This window comes from Physella acuta, unplaced genomic scaffold (assembly GCF_028476545.2).
Source record: "Physella acuta isolate Inbredline_101_S28 unplaced genomic scaffold, ASM2847654v3 ptg000640l, whole genome shotgun sequence".
NCBI lineage: Eukaryota > Metazoa > Mollusca > Gastropoda > Physidae > Physella > Physella acuta.
In genome coordinates, this window is record NW_026732159.1 from 88,625 (window position 1) to 108,150 (window position 19,526).

At 41.2% G+C, this 19,526-nt stretch overlaps 1 protein-coding gene across 2 annotated transcripts in view; it reads left to right on the top strand.

Moving 5' to 3' along the window:
• The window catches only part of LOC131948340 (uncharacterized), a 31,209-nt gene extending 13,319 nt beyond the window's left edge, over nt 1–17,890 (top strand). Inside the window, exons 1-3 of one of the 2 annotated variants that reach the window (XM_059309916.1) lie at nt 4,282–4,409; nt 14,822–15,025; nt 15,995–17,890. In XM_059309916.1, coding sequence (XP_059165899.1) covers nt 4,333–4,409; nt 14,822–15,025; nt 15,995–16,226 — 513 coding nt within the window. In that variant the 5' untranslated portion in view covers nt 4,282–4,332 and the 3' untranslated portion in view covers nt 16,227–17,890. Of the gene's footprint in view, nt 1–4,281; nt 4,410–14,821; nt 15,026–15,994 lie in introns of those variants that run through there. The other variant, XM_059309917.1, reaches the window with a different exon arrangement.
• Nucleotides 17,891–19,526: the final 1,636 nt, after the last annotated feature.

Consider the following 19,526-nt stretch of genomic DNA (forward strand, 5'->3'; position numbering starts at 1 on the left):
ACCCATTGAACTAAAGCGTATTTTACGACTATGTAACATGAGTTAGTGACGTTTAAAATCCGCTCGACCATTTTTGTTCAAGATCGCGGGGCGCTTTATCACTAACAAAAATCGCAGGATTTGTACTAGATCGGTTGCTAACTCTTAATGTACGATTTCACTACCCAGTTTTTCTAAGTAATAACGCGACTAGTTCTTTGTACGATTCTTACGATTCTCTCAACTTGATCGAGATAGATCAAATACTTTTACTTGATTGCATAACATCTTGCCTGGATCGCTGCATTATTAAAGAAAAATAAATATAACGGATTCTTGTATCGCTATCCGATCAGCATTTGTCGCATTCGGGCAATGGTCCATTCGGGCATTTGTCCCATTCGGGCAAGTGTCCATTCGGGCATTTGTCGCATTCGGGCAAGTGTCCATTCGGGCATTTGTCGCATTCGGGCAAGTGTCCATTCGGGCGTTTGTCGCATTCGGGCAAGTGTCCATTCGGGAAATCGGCCTTCGGGCAAACGGCTTTCGGGCAAGTGTCTTTCGGGAATTTGTCGTAGACCCATATATATATATATATATATATATATATATATATATATATATATATATATATATATATATATATATATATTTATATATATATATATATATATATATATAATAAATAAATAAATAAATAAATATATATATATATATATATATATATATATATATATATATATATATATATATATATATATATATATATATATATATATATATATATATATATATATATATATATATATATATATATATATATATATATATATATATATATATATATATATATGGGGGGGGCGCCAAACTGAAAGTTCGCCCCAGGCGCCGGAAAGGGTCGCTACGCCTCTGTATATATATATACCCGCGCAAATAAAATATTATTTTTTCGACATATAAACGTAAATCTAGACATCTCATCAGAGAGATATTTCAAATGAATGCAATGAATAGCCGCCTGTGTTAGATGGAGTTCTACAATAGCCAATTGTGTAGATGGCGCTTTATCTGAGGTTTAGAGGGCGGGGCGTACACTAGCACCACGTCAAGAAGACATCACTATCTTGTTGGTTCTACTGTCTGATCTCTGTTTTATTTGTGGTGTTTTTTTTTTTTTTTTTTTTTTTTTTTTTTTTTTTTTTTTTTTTTTTTTTTTGGCATCTAATTGAAAACCAGATTTATTTATTTTCAAATTTCACCCAGCAATAATTTAGTTGCTGTGTTTGTATTCCTAGAGCACAACTAATATGAGTTTAAAACTCTTTCTTTAGAGGCCCAATTAAGTCTAAGTATGACGTCATCAGTTTTTGTGTAGCTGCAAATCAAACCCTCTAAACACTGTGTAGCACGTGACTATACCATGAGATGACGGGGTGTGTTAAACAATGCAGGGGCTAAGACAATGGGCAGCAGATAGTTGAACATAGAAGGAGTAGGTGAACTCCTATTGCGACAACAATCCTGCAGTAGGTTTTTGTTTATGTGCGGCATCAAAACGGCCTGTGACAAAACGGCCTGTGACAAAACGGCCTCGTCACAACGGTCCCAACATAAGAGCACCGTCAAATCGACCCCGTTAAAAGGGCCAGCTACGAATGGACCCCGTCATTTAGGCTCCCGACAAAAAGGCTCCCGTCTATAAGGCTCCGGAGAAATAGTCTCCCGTCATTTGTCAGGAGCGTAAATGTCGGGAGCCAAGTTGTCGGGAGCGCATAATCCGCGAGTCAATATGACGGGAGCACATTTGATGGGAGCCATTATGTCGGGTCCTTTGAACGGGCTATTTTGACTGTCTTTTTGACGGGACCGTTTTGACTGTGCACCTTTTGTTTTATATCTCCTCAATGCTTCACAGTAGTCACTTCCTTATGCCCTCAGTAGTCACTTCCGTATGCCCTCAGTCACTTCCGTATGCCCTCAGTAGTCACTTCCTTATGCCCTCAGTAGTCACTTCCGTATGCCCTCAGTAGTCACTTCCATATGCCCTCAGTAGTCACTTCCGTATGCCCTCAGTCACTTCCGTATGCCCTCAGTAGTCACTTCCTTATGCCCTCAGTAGTCACTTCCTTATGCCCTCAGTCACTTCCGTATGCCCTCAGTCACTTCCGTATGCCATCAGTAGTTACTTCCATATGCCCTCAGTAGTTACTACCATATGCCCTAAGTAGTCACTACCATCTGCGATCAGTAGTCACTTCCGTATGCCCTCAGTAGTCACTACCATATGCCCTCAGTAGTCACTTCCGTATGCCCTCAGTAGTCACTTCCATATGCTCTCTGTAGTCACTTCCGTATTCCCTAAACCACCTAACCACTAAAATGCCCTAACATGTTCATGACGTGATATCCTTGGCAAAACAAATCAAACGTTCGCGATCCTAACCTAAAGATTTCTTCATCGGAAAACATGAGACACAAAAACCCGCGCCACTAAAACAAAACAATCGCAGTCACGTGATTAGAGAAAAGGGGGACAACCCAATCTTTTGTCACGGGTGACCTTTGCTTGTTTTCATGCGCTAAGTCTGACCTTAAGCCCGAGTCACGTGACATGGAGCAGACCTAAACTATTCGCTACTGTAGCAGTCAATGTGAATGGTCCGTTTGATCAGAGGTCGAGAAACGATGGACACCGTTTGACGCGGTGTGTCTGTAATACCGATCAAGATCCCTAACACAAACGCTGTTAGAACTCTAACCCCTACTTTCGCCCTATACAACCAAACTAGATTCCCATTTTTTGAGCAAATCCAGAACGTTAACAGAGAAAAGTTTTTAAAAAGATGGAATAAATAGCATTGAAAATCAAATGTACACGCTAAATCCACATAGCATTTGACGTCACTGATGTCTACTCCCCCCTCCTCCATCCCTCCCTCCCCCCACCAAGACACCCCCCCCCCCCCCCCAGTCCGAACGAAGAAATTGAATTTAAATAGAAAATATATACTTTTACCTGTGACCGACCTCCCCGGAATATTTATTTAGTCCGCCCCCCTCCTCTTCTGAGACTTACAAGTGCCCCCCCCCCCCCCTTCCGGAGAAAAAAAAGTCTGAAAGACACACTGATCCGAAGCAAAACATCTAAAGAAACAAAACAATACGCACCAAACAAACACGATTTCCCAACTGTCAACTTAAAAACACCCAAGTTTTATTTTTCTCGCCCTGAGACAAAAGACCTTCCTGTTCCTTCTTTTGTCGTCTGCCTGCTCGTCTGCAAGTCCTTATCTCTCACGTCTGCCATTGTGTCTTGCTGCCCCACGCCGCGGTGGCGAATAAAATCTTTCCAGAAATTTCTCTGCGATTTCGTTCCTGGTGTGTTTATTCAGTCGCATCTAGGAAATTGCGTTTGAGTTCATCGTATGAACTGAAGAAAAAACAAATATTTCGACGGTTTTTCCCGTTCTATCTTTTGTTTATAGCACGTAATCAGACTAGTTGATTTCACTTTAATAAGGGGGCGTCTCCTTTCGGCGTATGAGTTTTGCAACGAGTTAACTAAAACAAGTTTTAACACAACAAAATTAACCACTTCAGATTTCATCATCATCAATATGGGGTAGATGAAGTAGATTTCATCTGTTTCAGACACCTCGGCTTATGAAGGGATAGTGTGGTCAGCACTATGAAAAGTCGACTTTTTTCCCTAACGTGAGTTAGGTACACATTAGAGCTGGGTGGACTCAGCGACATGCTACTGACTTGAACCCGGATTCGAACTCGAGACTTTCGTGTTAGCAGTTGTTCTCTACCGCCAAGTCATATTTCATGCTGTACACATTTATGATATAATTTAAAAATAAAACGTTATTTAAATTTATATTTGGATTATTTTTTTCATCGAATAAGTTTTTAAAATCTTCTCTCCTATTAGCTAAACTAACAGACCAGCTGATCTTTACAAACTTTCCTATTACGTAAATCAACAGACCCATAAAACAAAACAAAACACCAATCCTTATTCTTCGTTCTGATACCGGCGTAACCTTGACCCCAGTTCCCCACGCGCATCCCACCTATCAGTTTTTATGAAACTCACACGTCGTTACCTACCTATGTTGTCTGCCCTCAAGCCAAACATTACTCACCCTCATGCCAGAATCGTCTCCCATCCCCCACAAATCCTGACTCACCAGAACTAAAAATATTTTATTCTAGAGAAGGAATCCTAAAGGATGAGCAGCGCTAGGGTATATAAGAGCGGTAAGTTTTAGATGTGAGTTCAATTCTCGTGTCCTTGCGGAAACGTTCAGTTTAATTAAGCTTAACTAATTAACTAATTAATTAATCATGCCTCAGTGTTGCTCTCTCGTTAATGTTCCTGCTAATTGTTCCTGTGGACGTTTGCTGATCCACCCAGATTATGAGTGAGTAATTCAGTTACATCTTCCATATACATAGCCTATACATATATATATATATATATATATATATATATATATATATATATATATATATATATATATATATATATATATATATATATATATATATATATATATATATATATATATATATATATATGTAAAGATATGTATATAAAGATATGTATATGTATATATAAAGATATGTATGCACATATGTATATATATATATATACATATATATATATATATATATATATATATATATATATATATATATATATATATATATATATATATATATATATATATAAAGATAAATATATATATGGCAAACTGTGTCTTATGTGCTAACCCCCCCCCCCCCCGTTAACACCTCTGCATCTCTGGCTGTATTAACTTACTATTGCATGTAGCTTTCCCCGTGCAAGTGAACAGTTAACTGCAGCTATTTCCCCAAAAACCACTACCCGCCCTGAGTAGTATTAAGCAGAAACAAGATCAATGTCCTAATCAAGGTGTTGAAAAAACTTGACAGTGATATACCCCAGTCTTGTCACACCCGCTTACACCCCAGCCTTGACTGATCAGCCCGAGGCTTTTAATGCCTGGTGTGATCTAATCATAAATCTTTTTTATCTCCGTCCGTTAACTTTTGCTAGATCTAGATACGTTCTCCTTGAGTTAGACTTTGATACGACAACACACTGACTAAATCAACCAATCCGTTATCGCGTCTTATTGATTGATGTATCTCAGCGTAAAAAAAATGTGATTGATTGGTTGAAAATATTATCCCTTTCTGTGTAGCAGGGTTATTTTTAGCCGCGTGTTTAAAAATAGAACGGGATTCTTTTGTATCTAATTCCCGTCTGTATTTATTTAGCCGGCGGAGGGAAAGTTGTTTCAACAGCTCTCGTCTGCCGGCTCGTGACGTGGAGAGGGTCACGTGGTTAATTTACCCACCTCCATTGGATGTTAACAAAACTTTGGCGCCTTTAGTCTCGTTACATTTTTTAACGAATTCGACACACGCACAATAAAATAATAAAAAATAAAAATACAACTGCATGCATGCAAACATTTTACACACAGCTAAAGCAACAATAATATGGCCAAGTGACACAATCTGTCAAGGCGTCAAGACATTTGATTAAATACCAGCGTGTGAAAGTAATGCGAAGTAATACCTCACCTAAATAACCATCACCATCTTCGCTACTTCACCTAAACCACCTCAAATATATCACTTACATCAACAACTACCTCACCTAAATCATCACAAATATATCACTTAAATCACCAACTACCTCACCTAAATCACCACAAATATCTCACTTAAATCAACAACTACCTCACAGATCTCACTTAAACCACCCACTACCTCACTTAAACCCTCATTTAAAATACCCCTACCTCACCTAAATCACCACAAATATCTCACTTAAATCAACTACTACCTCACATATCTCACTTAAAACACCCACTACCTCACCTAAACCACCTGTACTACACCGTCGATTCACCTGTATAAAAACACCTCATTTAAATTCATAACCCTCTGATGACGTAGACAGGCAGGTATGTGTCGAGTTTGATCAGCACACAAACTTGGCGTCAGGTGTGTGTGTGTGTGGGGGGGGGGGGGGGGGGGGGCTCAAACTTTAGACTCAAATCCCATGTGACCCACCCATAGTTTTTTTCTTGGGCTCTAATTAGTTTTTATCTCTGCATATTAATGAGTGCTTGTTTACACCTGGCTACCTCTCACAACCTGGGAGAGGAGTTAAAGCTCAGAGTTGACACAGAGCTTAAGCTCCGTGCGAGCTAATTTGAGAGAAACTACCTCTACGCTAGTCAACAGTATCTACTGTACTAAAAGGGACTTCACTTAACTCTATCATAGAAGGGACAGCTCGAAGCTGACTTTTCAATAAGTCTTGACGATTGCTTACCACGACATGGCTAAAATGAGTCCCAGTTTGAAATGTTATATTAAAATGACGTTTTAAACAAAACCATTATTTATTAACTTTAAGCAATAGCTTTTAAATAACTTTATCAGACAAAGCCTTTAGTTTTAGCTTCGTCAAGCTATTCCGCAGATGTAACTAGATAATTATTTTGAACTAGATCACATTAGTGAAGGTTTTTACATTTAGCTGTCTTGTTTACATATATATATATATATATATATATATATATATATATATATATATATATATATATATATATATATATATATATATATATATATATATATATATATATATATATATATATATTAACATGAGTCAACTTTCAATTTTGGTGTCTATGGAGAGGTGCCCCAATCCTTTGGGTCTTCGCCACTGTGCACACATGCTATTCACTCCACTCAACTCTAGCTTTCTTAGTTACAAATATATATATATATATATATATATATATATATATATATATATATATATATATATATATATATATATATATATATGTAACGAGCGAACAGTTACCCTGCTCGCAACGCCACATGTTACGAGATTATTTGCCTGTAGTGCCAAATGTAACGAGTTTAACCACTCATGCTACACAACATCGACTACAGTAGAAATACTCGAAGATGCAGGTTCGCTATTGATCCTTTTATTACATGAATCAAGAAATGCTTCAAAATAACACAATGAATCAACAGGAATGCTTCACAATAATAGTCTGAATCAACTGACCCCTAACAGTCCTCACTAGGCTTCATATAACTGAATCCACATGTCTATCGTCCTTCTTAACACAAAATACGGCTAACCCGTTCTATCTCCAACTTGATATGTCACACAGACTGACTGATCTAAAGCGAGCGATGAAGAGAGGGGAAGAGAACGAGTTCAGCCGTCCCCTCCTATTTATCCCTTGTATTCGTACTCATCTTCGTACTTGTATTCCTCCGTAATCGATACTTGTACTCGATGTCTCCGACCACTAGTTGCGCAGTTCTAACGTACAGTCCGTGTCATCAACATCTGCATCCTATCAATCAAAGTTGACAGGCCGTCTGAATCCCCTCGTACCGTTTCCCAAAATAGCACGCGTTGGCTTTGAGATTGTTATCAGTCCGATCCAATAAGCCACCTGCTATCGGTTGCGTCAGACTGTAATACTGCGTCTCGGCTTATCGTTCGTTATCAGATTTGTGACTAGTAGCTAGGCCCACCCTAGCTACATCCACCCCTGCCTTTTTTGTGTGTTTTCAACCACAAACAACGCCTGGCAGGTGCACTCCTCCAAAGTCAATCGCACAATCGTAAAAAAATTCTATTGTTCCACTCACTGTCCACGACGTTCCATTCGTATACGATTGACAGTTATACCTATTTCACATATCAACTGTGTCTACATCGTCTTCCTGAGACACAAAACAGTTCTAGAATTCACATCCACCCTTCTCGTTTGGTGCCTTCACCAGTTCAGTTTTATAGGTTTTTGCACCGTCTGTTCTCATACCAGCGCGACCATGAAAGACTTGATGGTTGCTGACAAAAAATTTCGTCTTCCTTCTGTTCCTCAAACTTCTCCGCGGACCACTTATCTGATGGTCTACTGTCTCTCTGCTTCTGGAAGGAACGGGATCCTCTTTGTTGCCGTTATCCTCCACTTGTATATCGCGGTTGTTCTGTTGATGGTGATATGGTTCCGGGATGGGTATGTGAATTTCCGTTATAGTTTCCGGTTCCCTAATTGTCTTGGATTTCCTTGTGTGTAACTGCTCTTCTTGCCTATTCCAATATTTCTTTAATTGAGCAATATTCGCCCACCGATCCGGTTTGGCGTGATCGATGGGTCTTATCTTAAAGGGGCCACCTGCTACTTTAGGCATCTCCACGACTTGCCATATCTCCTGTCCCCAGAGATCGTGGATTTTGTTTCTGCCTAACGGGTGGCTACGCAGTAATACCCTGTCATTCAGTTTGAGTGGCGGGTCCTTCGTCTGTACCGGCGGTTCCCTTCGCCGTGCTTCATGTTCTAGTCTTTCCTGTACTACCCTGTACATTTCTCTAATTCTTCTCATATGTTCATTCACATATTCCAGTGCGGTGTATGAGCCAGTCATACTCTCCCTTTTTCCTAGGAACAAATCAAGAGGGAGTCGAGCCTCCCGTCCGAACAGCAACATGTATGGCGAAAAGCCGGTTGTGGCATGGGGTGTGCAGTTGTATAGATATACCAACTCTGGGAGAAAATCAGGCCAACGTTTTTTTTGTTCAGGTTCTAGCGTACGCAGCAAATCATGCATGCTGCGGTTGAACCGTTCACACTGTCCGTTTCCTTTCGGATTAAATGTGGTTGTTCTAGATTTGTTGATCCCGTAGTGGCTGCACAGTTGGTTAATTACTTCTGACTCGAAAGCCCTTCCTTGGTCAGAGTGTAATTGTCTTGGTATGCCATATTTGATGAACCAATGTTCTATTAAGACCTTTGCCACTGTTTTGGCAGTCTGATCTCGTGTGGGCACCGCCACAGTCCATTTGGTGAATACATCAGTCATTACCAACACATGTTCCGTCCCATCCGATGATTGCTCCAACGACGTAAAGTCCATAGCCACAATCTCTAGTGGTTTTGTCGCTAGTAGGTGTCCTGATGGCTGTCTCATTTTGACAACTGGCATTTTCGCATGCTGACACCTCACACAAGCCTCACAATGGCGTTTGACCTCCATTTCCATATTGGGCCAGTAACACCTCCGTCGTAATATTTTGTGCGTCCTGTCCTGACCCTGGTGTCCTGCCCTGTCACGTGCCAACCTTAGCACTTCTTCTCGTAACTGTCCAGGCACCACCACCTGGTGTATTGTCCCATCAATTTGGTCATGAATTCTCCGCATGAGAACACCATCCTCTATACTGAGACGGTCCCACTGACTCAGTATTTTCTTTGTTTCTCGACCAAATTGTTCTCTTTCCCTTCTTCCTGGGAATTTTTGTTCCTGGACGTATTTCAATAGCGGTTGTAAGCCACTATCCGTTCTCTGGGCATCTCTTATCTTTTTGTGATTAAGGCAATTAAAATCACTACTGTCCATATGTCCGGGCTCTGTGGATATGTGCTCCACCCCGATCTGCCCGTTTTGCATCACTTGTACCCCATGAGGGATATCTGTTGACGCTCTGACCTCACATATTCCTGTCAGCGTTTCTTCCTCATCACCCGGTCTCTCGTAAGGATTCCTTGATAAAGCGTCCGCATTGCCATTGGACCGCCCCGGGCGATATTTTATCTCCAGGTCAAAGAGTGCCAATTCTGCTGCCCATCGCTGTTCGATGGATCCCAACTTTGCTGTCTTTAGGTGACTCAAGGGGTTATTGTCAGTGTATACCACACATTTAGCACCTAATAGATAGTCCCTGAATTTTTCAGTCACAGCCCATTTTAATGTCAAAAGTTCTAGTTTCATGGCGCTGTAATTTGTCATGTTCTTCTCTGATTCCTTCAGAGCTCGACTGGCATACGCAATAACCCTGAAACCTTGTTTTTGTTGTTGTGATAGCACAGCTCCCAGACCTTTAGAGCTGGCGTCGATTTCTAACCGAAATGGTTTGTCAAAGTCCGCGTATCCCAATATCGGCGCCTCTGTCAAAGCCTTTTTCAAGAGCTTAAACGAGTTCAGGCATTCATCAGTCCATAATTCACCTATCCGGTGTGTTTTACCTTTCTTTTTCTCCTTACTGTGTTTCTTTGTCATTTTGTTTACCAAGTCATGCAACGGTGCGGCAATTTTTGCAAAACCAGGTAGAAATTTTCTATAATAGGAAGCAAAGCCCAAGAATGATCTGACCTCTACCGTAGTTGTTGGTTGTTTCCATTCTTTAACAGCTGCAATTTTATCTGGGTCAGTGGCGATGCCATCCGACGAAATCACATAACCCAAAAAATGTACCGATTTCAGACCAAAGCAGCATTTGTCTGGGTTCAGCCTTACTCCTATCTCCCTAAGACGGAGAAACACTTGTTCTAATCTTTTTAGATGGTCCTCCCAAGTTTTTGAGTAAACTAGAATATCATCCAAGTACACCAACATTATTTGAAATAGAAAGTCACTCATAGCACTCTGCATTACTCGCTGGAATGTAGCAGGTGCATTAGTCAAACCAAACGGCATACGGGTCCACTCGTACAGTCCCAGTGGAGAAATAAATGCCGTTTTATGTTGATCGTTGGGGTGCATGGCCACTTGGTGGTAGCCACTAGCCAAATCCAGGGTAGAAAAAAATCTTGCTCCCCCCAACGCATCAAGACACTCATCAATACGAGGCAAGGGGAATGCATCCCTTCTTGTGATATTGTTCAATTTCCGGTAATCACAACACAGTCTTATCTCCCCTGACTTCTTTTTTACCACTACTATCGGTGCCGCATACGGGCTTGTACTGGTTGTAATAATTCCCTTTTTTAGTAGATCATTCAGGTGTGCTTTCACCGCCGAGTAGTGACTTGGTGGTAATCTTCGGTAGGGTTGCGCCACCGGCTTGTCTTGTAGTAAGGGTATCTGGTGTTTGATTACTTCCGTGTACCCCAAATCACCCTCATACGAGGCAAATATATCACTGTATTTATTCAGCAATTCATTTAGTTTTGGGTCCTCAGTTTCCGGGAATGTATATGATCGGCCATCCTCTTTCTTCACCTCGGCCGTCACATTGACCGACCTAATTGTTACTTCATTACTGCTGGTATTGATCAGTTCGATGCACTGTGCCGACCTTTGTACCTCGACGTTCTGTGGTACTCCTACCAGAGTGTTAGGCGGTATAAAAATTTCCTCATCCAAAACATTAGCTACCAACCCTTGAACTAGTCCGTTTTCCGCTGATGTGTATGTCCGCAGTAACACGACGCCTGCCCTCAGTGCGGCGCCACATGGTTCTATCATCACATCGCCATTTACACTTCTATCACCGATTTGTAATGTGATTGCCTTGACCGTGTTTGCCGGGACTGCTGTCCTTCCTCTGGTCTTGGCAAACCTGGCCAACTTGGATCCCCGATCTGATGTGGGCGATCCGACAATATTTGTAAGAAATTCTGGCAACTGGCCAAGAATATTCATGCCCAACAGGCAAGGTATATTTGACACATTTGTCTGTAGGTTGTGTTTCGTAACGAACACCCCAACCTGCTTCAACCTATGTCCCGCCACCACGACATCCGCCAGAAAATAACCACAGTATGGAATGGTTAATCCATTAGCTGCCGTCAGGCGCATGCTTGTGTCACACCTTAACCTATTGTCTTTTCCTTTCATCCATTTGGTGTAAAATTGTTCCGTAATTGTCGTCACCTGGGAGCCTGTATCCACAATTGCCTTCACCGCGATGTCCCCAATCGTAATCACCATTTCGGGACAGACTCCCATCATTTTGCTTCTTGGGCCATAACCTCGCCCCTCTGTAGCCTGGCCCTGCCTTACAGAGGACGACCGTTTCCCTGGCAGTACCGTGCCATATGTCCGGGTTGTGAACAAGACAAACAAATTGGTCGGCCGTCGGCCGTCCATTGGAGTGATGGCTTGGCAGGACGCGGCCGTCCAACCCGTCCCTGTTTTGTCCCGTTCTTTTCCTGATTCTCAGCTGTTGACCTGCTTTCTAACCTCTCCAAACGTTGGTCAACCTTATCTAGGTGGGCCAACAGTTGAGCCATCATGGTCTCCATCGTGTCGGCCCCTGTGGGTGGGGATTGTCTCTGTTCAGGCACAGAGACTTTGTCCACCGAACAGTTCGATTGGTCCTCATCCTCGGACCTGCGGATCGCTGAGTTCCTGACCTGAAGGAAGGTCAACTGCGGGTCTTTGTGGACCTCCTCTTCCAACTCTCTTCTTAGGATCGGGGTTGCCAGCCCCTCGATGAAATGGTCCCTCAGTAGGCGCACATCAATGTCAGGTGTTTTGACCTTTACCGAATCAAAGGCCCTGTTCATCCGGTGTGAGTACTCCATCACACTCTCCGCCAATCTCTGCCTTAAGCCTACGAACCCTGCTAGCAGTTGCGATCCCGACCGTCTCTCCCCAAAGGTCTCCATAATCAGATCCAGCACCTTATCTGGATCTGATTGGATGGTTTTATCGTGGCATTTGACCTCTGCCCTAACCGTCTCTCCTATACTGCCCATCAGCAGTCTTAATCTCTCCTCTGGTGACATGCTTCTCGAGGCCCAGGCCGCTTTGACCTCTTCACTGAACCTGTTGGTTAAAGTTGGATCACCGTCCCCGTAAAATTTGTTAATGTAGGACTCTCTGGGTAGGACCACTATATGGGTCTGCTTCTCGTCCAGAGTAGACATTTTATTCCGTAAGTAAAACAAAAGAGTTCTTTCTTACCGTGTGTATATGAAAAAAATTTTCCTCGATTTTCACAGTTCCTGAATGTCAGAATTCACACACACACTAAACACAGTTATGCACAAGGTTGACTATGGGTGCCTAACTCGGCAAGTCTAGTTGAATTCATCCTGTTCGCAGCGCCAATTGTGACCTTCCCCGAGTCTATCCTGCCCGACGACGCCAATTGTAACGAGCGAGCAGTTATCCTGTCCGACGACGCCAATTGTAACGAGCGAACAGTTACCCTGCTCGCAACGCCACATGTTACGAGATTATTTGCCTGTAGTGCCAAATGTAACGAGTTTAACCACTCATGCTACACAACATCGACTACAGTAGAAATACTCGAAGATGCAGGTTCGCTATTGATCCTTTTATTACATGAATCAAGAAATGCTTCAAAATAACACAATGAATCAACAGGAATGCTTCACAATAATAGTCTGAATCAACTGACCCCTAACAGTCCTCACTAGGCTTCATATAACTGAATCCACATGTCTATCGTCCTTCTTAACACAAAATACGGCTAACCCGTTCTATCTCCAACTTGATATGTCACACAGACTGACTGATCTAAAGCGAGCGATGAAGAGAGGGGAAGAGAACGAGTTCAGCCGTCCCCTCCTATTTATCCCTTGTATTCGTACTCATCTTCGTACTTGTATTCCTCCGTAATCGATACTTGTACTCGATGTCTCCGACCACTAGTTGCGCAGTTCTAACGTACAGTCCGTGTCATCAACATCTGCATCCTATCAATCAAAGTTGACAGGCCGTCTGAATCCCCTCGTACCGTTTCCCAAAATAGCACGCGTTGGCTTTGAGATTGTTATCAGTCCGATCCAATAAGCCACCTGCTATCGGTTGCGTCAGACTGTAATACTGCGTCTCGGCTTATCGTTCGTTATCAGATTTGTGACTAGTAGCTAGGCCCACCCTAGCTACATATATATATATATATATATATATATATATATATATATATATATATATATATATATATATATATATATATATAATCTAATGTGCTGACGTATATCCCAAACATCTTAGCCCCCCCCCCCCCCCCCTCACTTAAATCTTCAACATCTACTTCGCTTTTTCATTCCTCAAAACACAATTTTCTACAAGCAGTCATTTGACTCCATCAGTCTTTAGTGAGTCTTTACCTAATGCCATCTCTCTAACCAATGCTCTACCCCCCCCCCCACATGACCCACCAAATTTACCACCCCCACCCATCTACTCCACTCCCCCACCCCTTACCCTTGTACCACGACCGCCACCTTGACAACCCCACTTCCAGCTGTCAAGTGTCAAGTTCAGTAACACGTTTTTTGTCATGTTCAAGTTGTGGGGGCTTGTCACCGCAACAGTGCTAATGATGTCACGTGATTAGTACATGTGTTTGTGTCTGTGGGTTTGTGTGAGGGTGTCTGTCCGGGGGTGTGTGGGGGTGTGTGGGGGTGTGTGGGGGTGGTATTGTGGTCGCCTAAACAACTTCGGTGGCTATGTCTATGGAGGAGGGAGTAATGGGGGGGGGGGGAGGATCATTGTCACCACCGCACCATTGTGGCCCTGCCCCTCTTACAACATCCGGTTACTCTTTCTCTCACCTGCCTGCATGTTAACTTCCGCCATGTTGGCGTCCAACACCTACAGTGTGGTACCTTCAGAGAGGTCATTAACCCCAGGGGTCACTAACCCGTATGGATGTAAAGATTTACATTAGAAGAATATGTAAGCTTCTTGAAATGTAATAAACTATACTTAAAGTTATGTTTTAGTGATAACACTTGTGATAACTATGGTACAATACCCAAATTAAACCCAAATTAAGATTTCCATACACTTCATTAAAATTTCCATACGAGTCAATGCCAGACTCGTTAAGGATGGAGAAGTCTAGCCCAGTTAAGTTTGTAAATTCCTCTATTGATGTATTACATAGCGTCTCGCCCAAAACAATGATGTACGGCGCTGATTTGGTGCTGGCTTACGCTCCACAGGGAACCACGACAATTAATTAATTACTAATGACCTATTTTCTTCCCCCCAGAGATGAAGCTCTGTCCATCTTCGCCAAGTACCAGGTCAGCTTCGCCAGACGGCTCAAGAAACCGGAAGCCATGAATATGCTAATGACCGAGTTCAACCTCACCGAAAGCGAGGCTGAGATTTTCTTCCAGGCCTTCGATAAAGATCACAACGACGTGCTTAGTCTGTGGGAGTTCCGGCAGTTCTACCAGACGATTGGTGCCAAGTGAGTAGCTATTTATAGCACAGGGGTTTCCTGGTGTGGATTACACCGAGCATGCTCATTCACACAAAAAAACCGAATGATTTGCTATTTATAGAATGGGTTTCTCCACATGCATTGAGCATGATTTCTTGTTTACCTACATCCTACGTATAAACTATTTATAGAACTTTCTTTTTCTTTCATGATGAACGTGCTTTGCTCACCTGAAAAAAAAATTTGCTATAAATAGTTCGGATTCCCTCTTCGGATTAAACCTTGAAACATTAAAGCTTGGTCTTTAGAGTATCTAGGCAACCTTTATCAATGCCAGATTTAATATGTTGGTGAAAGTAAAAAAAAAAAAAACGCTACATGCATCATAGTGCTTGATTGACTCAAATAAATCTAGCGGTTAAAAAATATTTGAACACAGAATTTGCGTGGTAAATGCGTTCTCTACCACCTCATGTCTGTGTAGACTGTTAATAAACCTTATAGAAAACATCAATCCATCCCCTCCATAGTCTGGATGCTACAATGGTCATTTTGACCAGCTGTCTCCATGATTCTATACCCAATGACGTCATTAGTTCCCCCCCCCCCTAGTATTAGACCCGTCCATTCCCTTAAATCTTTTTTTGTCTGTTTTTTTTTATTAAACTTATCTCGTGCCTTGTAAGAAAATCTTGTCAAAATCAAAGTTTTTTTTTAAAGCAAAGCAGAGTTTCTTTCAGACTTTTTTCTCGGGGGTGTGGGCTGCCGAGGGGGGGAGGGGTTATGGGACACTGGTAAAAGTATATACTTTCTGTATAAAATATAGTTCGTTCAACCCCCCCCCCCCAAGCTATGCCTAAAAGCAACATTGAAGCAAAGTAACATAATTTTTTTTTTTTAATTTTCATTTATCAGACCTGTATTCTAATTAGAATTTAGAATAAAACAATGTTTAGGCTGTCCTTTCATTAATGTTGACCTTGATTTGCTCCACAGCGCGCATGACATGATCGAGCTATTCCGGAAGTTGGAACAGGAAGGTTCCGGTACTGTGGACATCGACAAGGCCTTCGACGAGCTGCGGGCAGCAGACAGCGGGAAGGGGAAGCTATCCGACGACGAGATCGCCATGTTTCTACGTACCACAGCCGGGGACTCTAAGACCATTGACCTCCACAAGTTTATCAACATGATGTGCAGGCTCAAAGTTTACAAAGGGATGGAGTAAACATCGGGACTATCACGTGACTGGGGAAAATAAATGCGGATCGGATGTTTGTGAATGGATTAGTGAGGATGAATAAGTAAATGTTGGGAGCGGTGTGACGTCATGGCAATGCAAACGTATGTGGCGTCATGAATGGGCGAAATTTTTTTTTGACGTCATGACATTGCAAGTATATATTCTGTACATACAGTTTAATCCGACATATCGTTGAACTAGCCCAGGTATTTAAATACATATATCACATTGTATGTACATTTATATTTACACTTTAAAATACATTGTTGGAAAGCGTTAAAGGGAAATAACGCTGTTAATCTTAATAGGTGTTTTCTTTTTAACAGTTCGCTCCCTTGGTTGATAATTTTTATTTTTTTTATTTTATTAAATCAATGGAAATTCTTTATTTCTAAAATAAAATTAGTCATTTGGGTATTAATAATACCTAGTTTTAATTTACAAACTTAAAAATGATTTTTCTTTTAATTTTGGAAAATATTTTAAAATTACCCAAATGGATGTATTGTTATGAGTGAAAATGTTTGCTTTTTAAAACTTAAAACAGTTTAAAAATTGATTTCGGTAATAGTACTAGGCATAGTTATTTTTATCGCATTCTTGAGCTATTGCTGCAATGTCCTCTGTTATTGTTATATTTCACAACAAACTACGTCCCTTGTTGACATTCCAACCTTTGCTTTAAGACGCAAAATAAAGTCAGCTCTTCTATAAAAAGCAATAAACACTTGCTCCACGCCCCTTTAATTTAGATTCCTGGATGGTTTTTTCTATAGAAATTTGTAGCTGCTGCGTTAGTCAGAGAGAATCTCAAACAGTATCACACAAGTGGTGTAATATTAGTGGTTTTCATTTAAGTGATAGATCACATGTAACTAAAAGCATCTAGTCAAAAAAATGGACTGGTTTTAGAAGTTGTGAAAGCATTTGGCATGACAGGAATGTCAGTGTGACATTTGACATGACAGGAATGACATTGACAAATCTGGCAAGGGAGGACTGTCAGTGACACATGTCAGTACATGCCAATCATTGTCTACCACACACTGCCCAGTGTCACGTGCCTCAATGCTGCATACTGGGTCAGTCACATGACTTCTTCAACCAATCATATAACTTGGTATCACCATGTCTCAAGTCACATGACTTCTTCAACCAATCAAATAACTTAATATCACCATATGTCTCAAATGCTGTCTCTCCACACATAATAAATGAACTGGAACACTCAATTAACACAACTACATATGAATGCCATTTTTAAAAAAAACATTCTAAGTTTTACACTTAAGATTGCAATGTATGCAAAATGACCATATTTTTAACAATTTCTATTGTTTATATTTTTAAAAATGTAACACCATGTAAGACCTAATACATAAAAATTCTGACTAAATTTGTATTTACAAATTTAACTTCTAGATAAGTTTAAAGCAATACATTCTGAAACTGATCTATGTACCACTGTGTAGCATTCGGCACCCGTGTACAATTTTTTTTAGAACCTTTGTGAGACCCTCTTGATATGGAGCCCATAAAATTTTTTTCAGCATGTTTCAACATGCTGTTGTATTTAAAAATGTATTTCCTTGTTAACTTTGAACCAGGGATATTGTACACTTGTGACAATAAAAACTATTTTACTTCTGTGTCTGGGTTTGCATTTCTTTATGTGAACGTAACTTAATATTCACTGGTGCTGATGGTGTTATTTTTAGATAACGACTTCAGCTGGTCGTAAAAACTCAATGTAGCAGGAACTTACATATGCTATCTTTTGCTACATTTCTTACAAACATTATAACTTATTTAATTCAGTGTGTGGTGAAAGTACTTTTAAAATAATCTTTAAACTTAAATTAGATTTTAAAATTATTTATGAACATCTCAGTACAGATGAAGGAGAGCTTCTTTTCATTTACACAAAAACTGAAACAATTTACATTAATTCTTCCTATTCATTGAGTTGTCTGTGCTTTTAAAGGGGTAGATTTTTTAAAATGTTGTTTTGATATGGCCAGTTACTTTTAAATCTTATATATAGTCTATCATACATTTGCCGCAATAGGTGACTAGATAGATTTAACAAAAAGCCAGCTTGAATTAGTTCAGTGAATATCTCATTGATATAGTTTTATTAAATAGAGAATTTGTCATTCAGATCATGTGTCATCGGTTGTGTATCATTGTCATACAGGTTCAGCCTTTGTCATCAGATACTAGTGCTTGTGTCTTCTAATGTCAGTGTGTCATCTTGTGCCACAGCTGACATCATCTGTTGCCACAGCTGATGTCATCTGGTGTCAGGACTAATGTCATCTGGTGTCAGGACTAATGTCATCTGGTGCCACAGCTGATGTCATCTGGTGCCACAGCTAATGTCATCTGGTGCCACAGCTGATGTCATCTGGTGTCAGGACTAATGTCATCTGGTGCCACAGCTGATGTCATCTGGTGCCACAGCTGATGTCATCTGGTGTCAGGACTAATGTCATCTGGTGTCACAGCTGATGTCATCTGGTGCCACAGCTAATGTCATCTGGTGCCACAGCTGATGTCATCTGGTGTCAGGACTAATGTCATCTGGTGCCACAGCTGATGTCATCTGGTGCCACAGCTGACATCATCTGGTGCCACAGCTGATGTCATCTGGTGTCAGGACTAATGTCATCTGGTGCCACAGCTGATGTCATCTGGTGCCACAGCTGACATCATCTGTTGCCACAGCTGATGTCATCTGGTGTCAGGACTAATGTCATCTGGTGTCAGGACTAATGTCATCTGGTGCCACAGCTGATGTCATCTGGTGCCACAGCTAATGTCATCTGGTGCCACAGCTGATGTCATCTGGTGTCAGGACTAATGTCATCTGGTGCCACAGCTAATGTCATCTGTTGCCACAGCTGATGTCATCTGGTGCCACAGCTAATGTTATCTGGTGCCACAGCTGATGTCATCTGGTGTCAGGACTAATGTCATCTGGTGCCACAGCTGATGTCATCTGGTGCCACAGCTGATGTCATCTGATGCCATAGCTGATGTCATCTGGTGCCATAGCTGATGTCATCTGATGCCATAGCTGATGTCATCTGGTGTCAAGACTAATGTCATCCGGTGCTACAGCTTATGTCATCTGGTGTTAGGACTAATGTCATCTGGTGTCAGGACTAATGTCATCTGGTGTCAGGACTAATGTTATCTGGTGTCAGGACTAATGTCATCTGGTGCCACAGCTAATGTCATCTGTTGCCACAGCTGATGTCATCTGGTGTCAGGACTAATGTC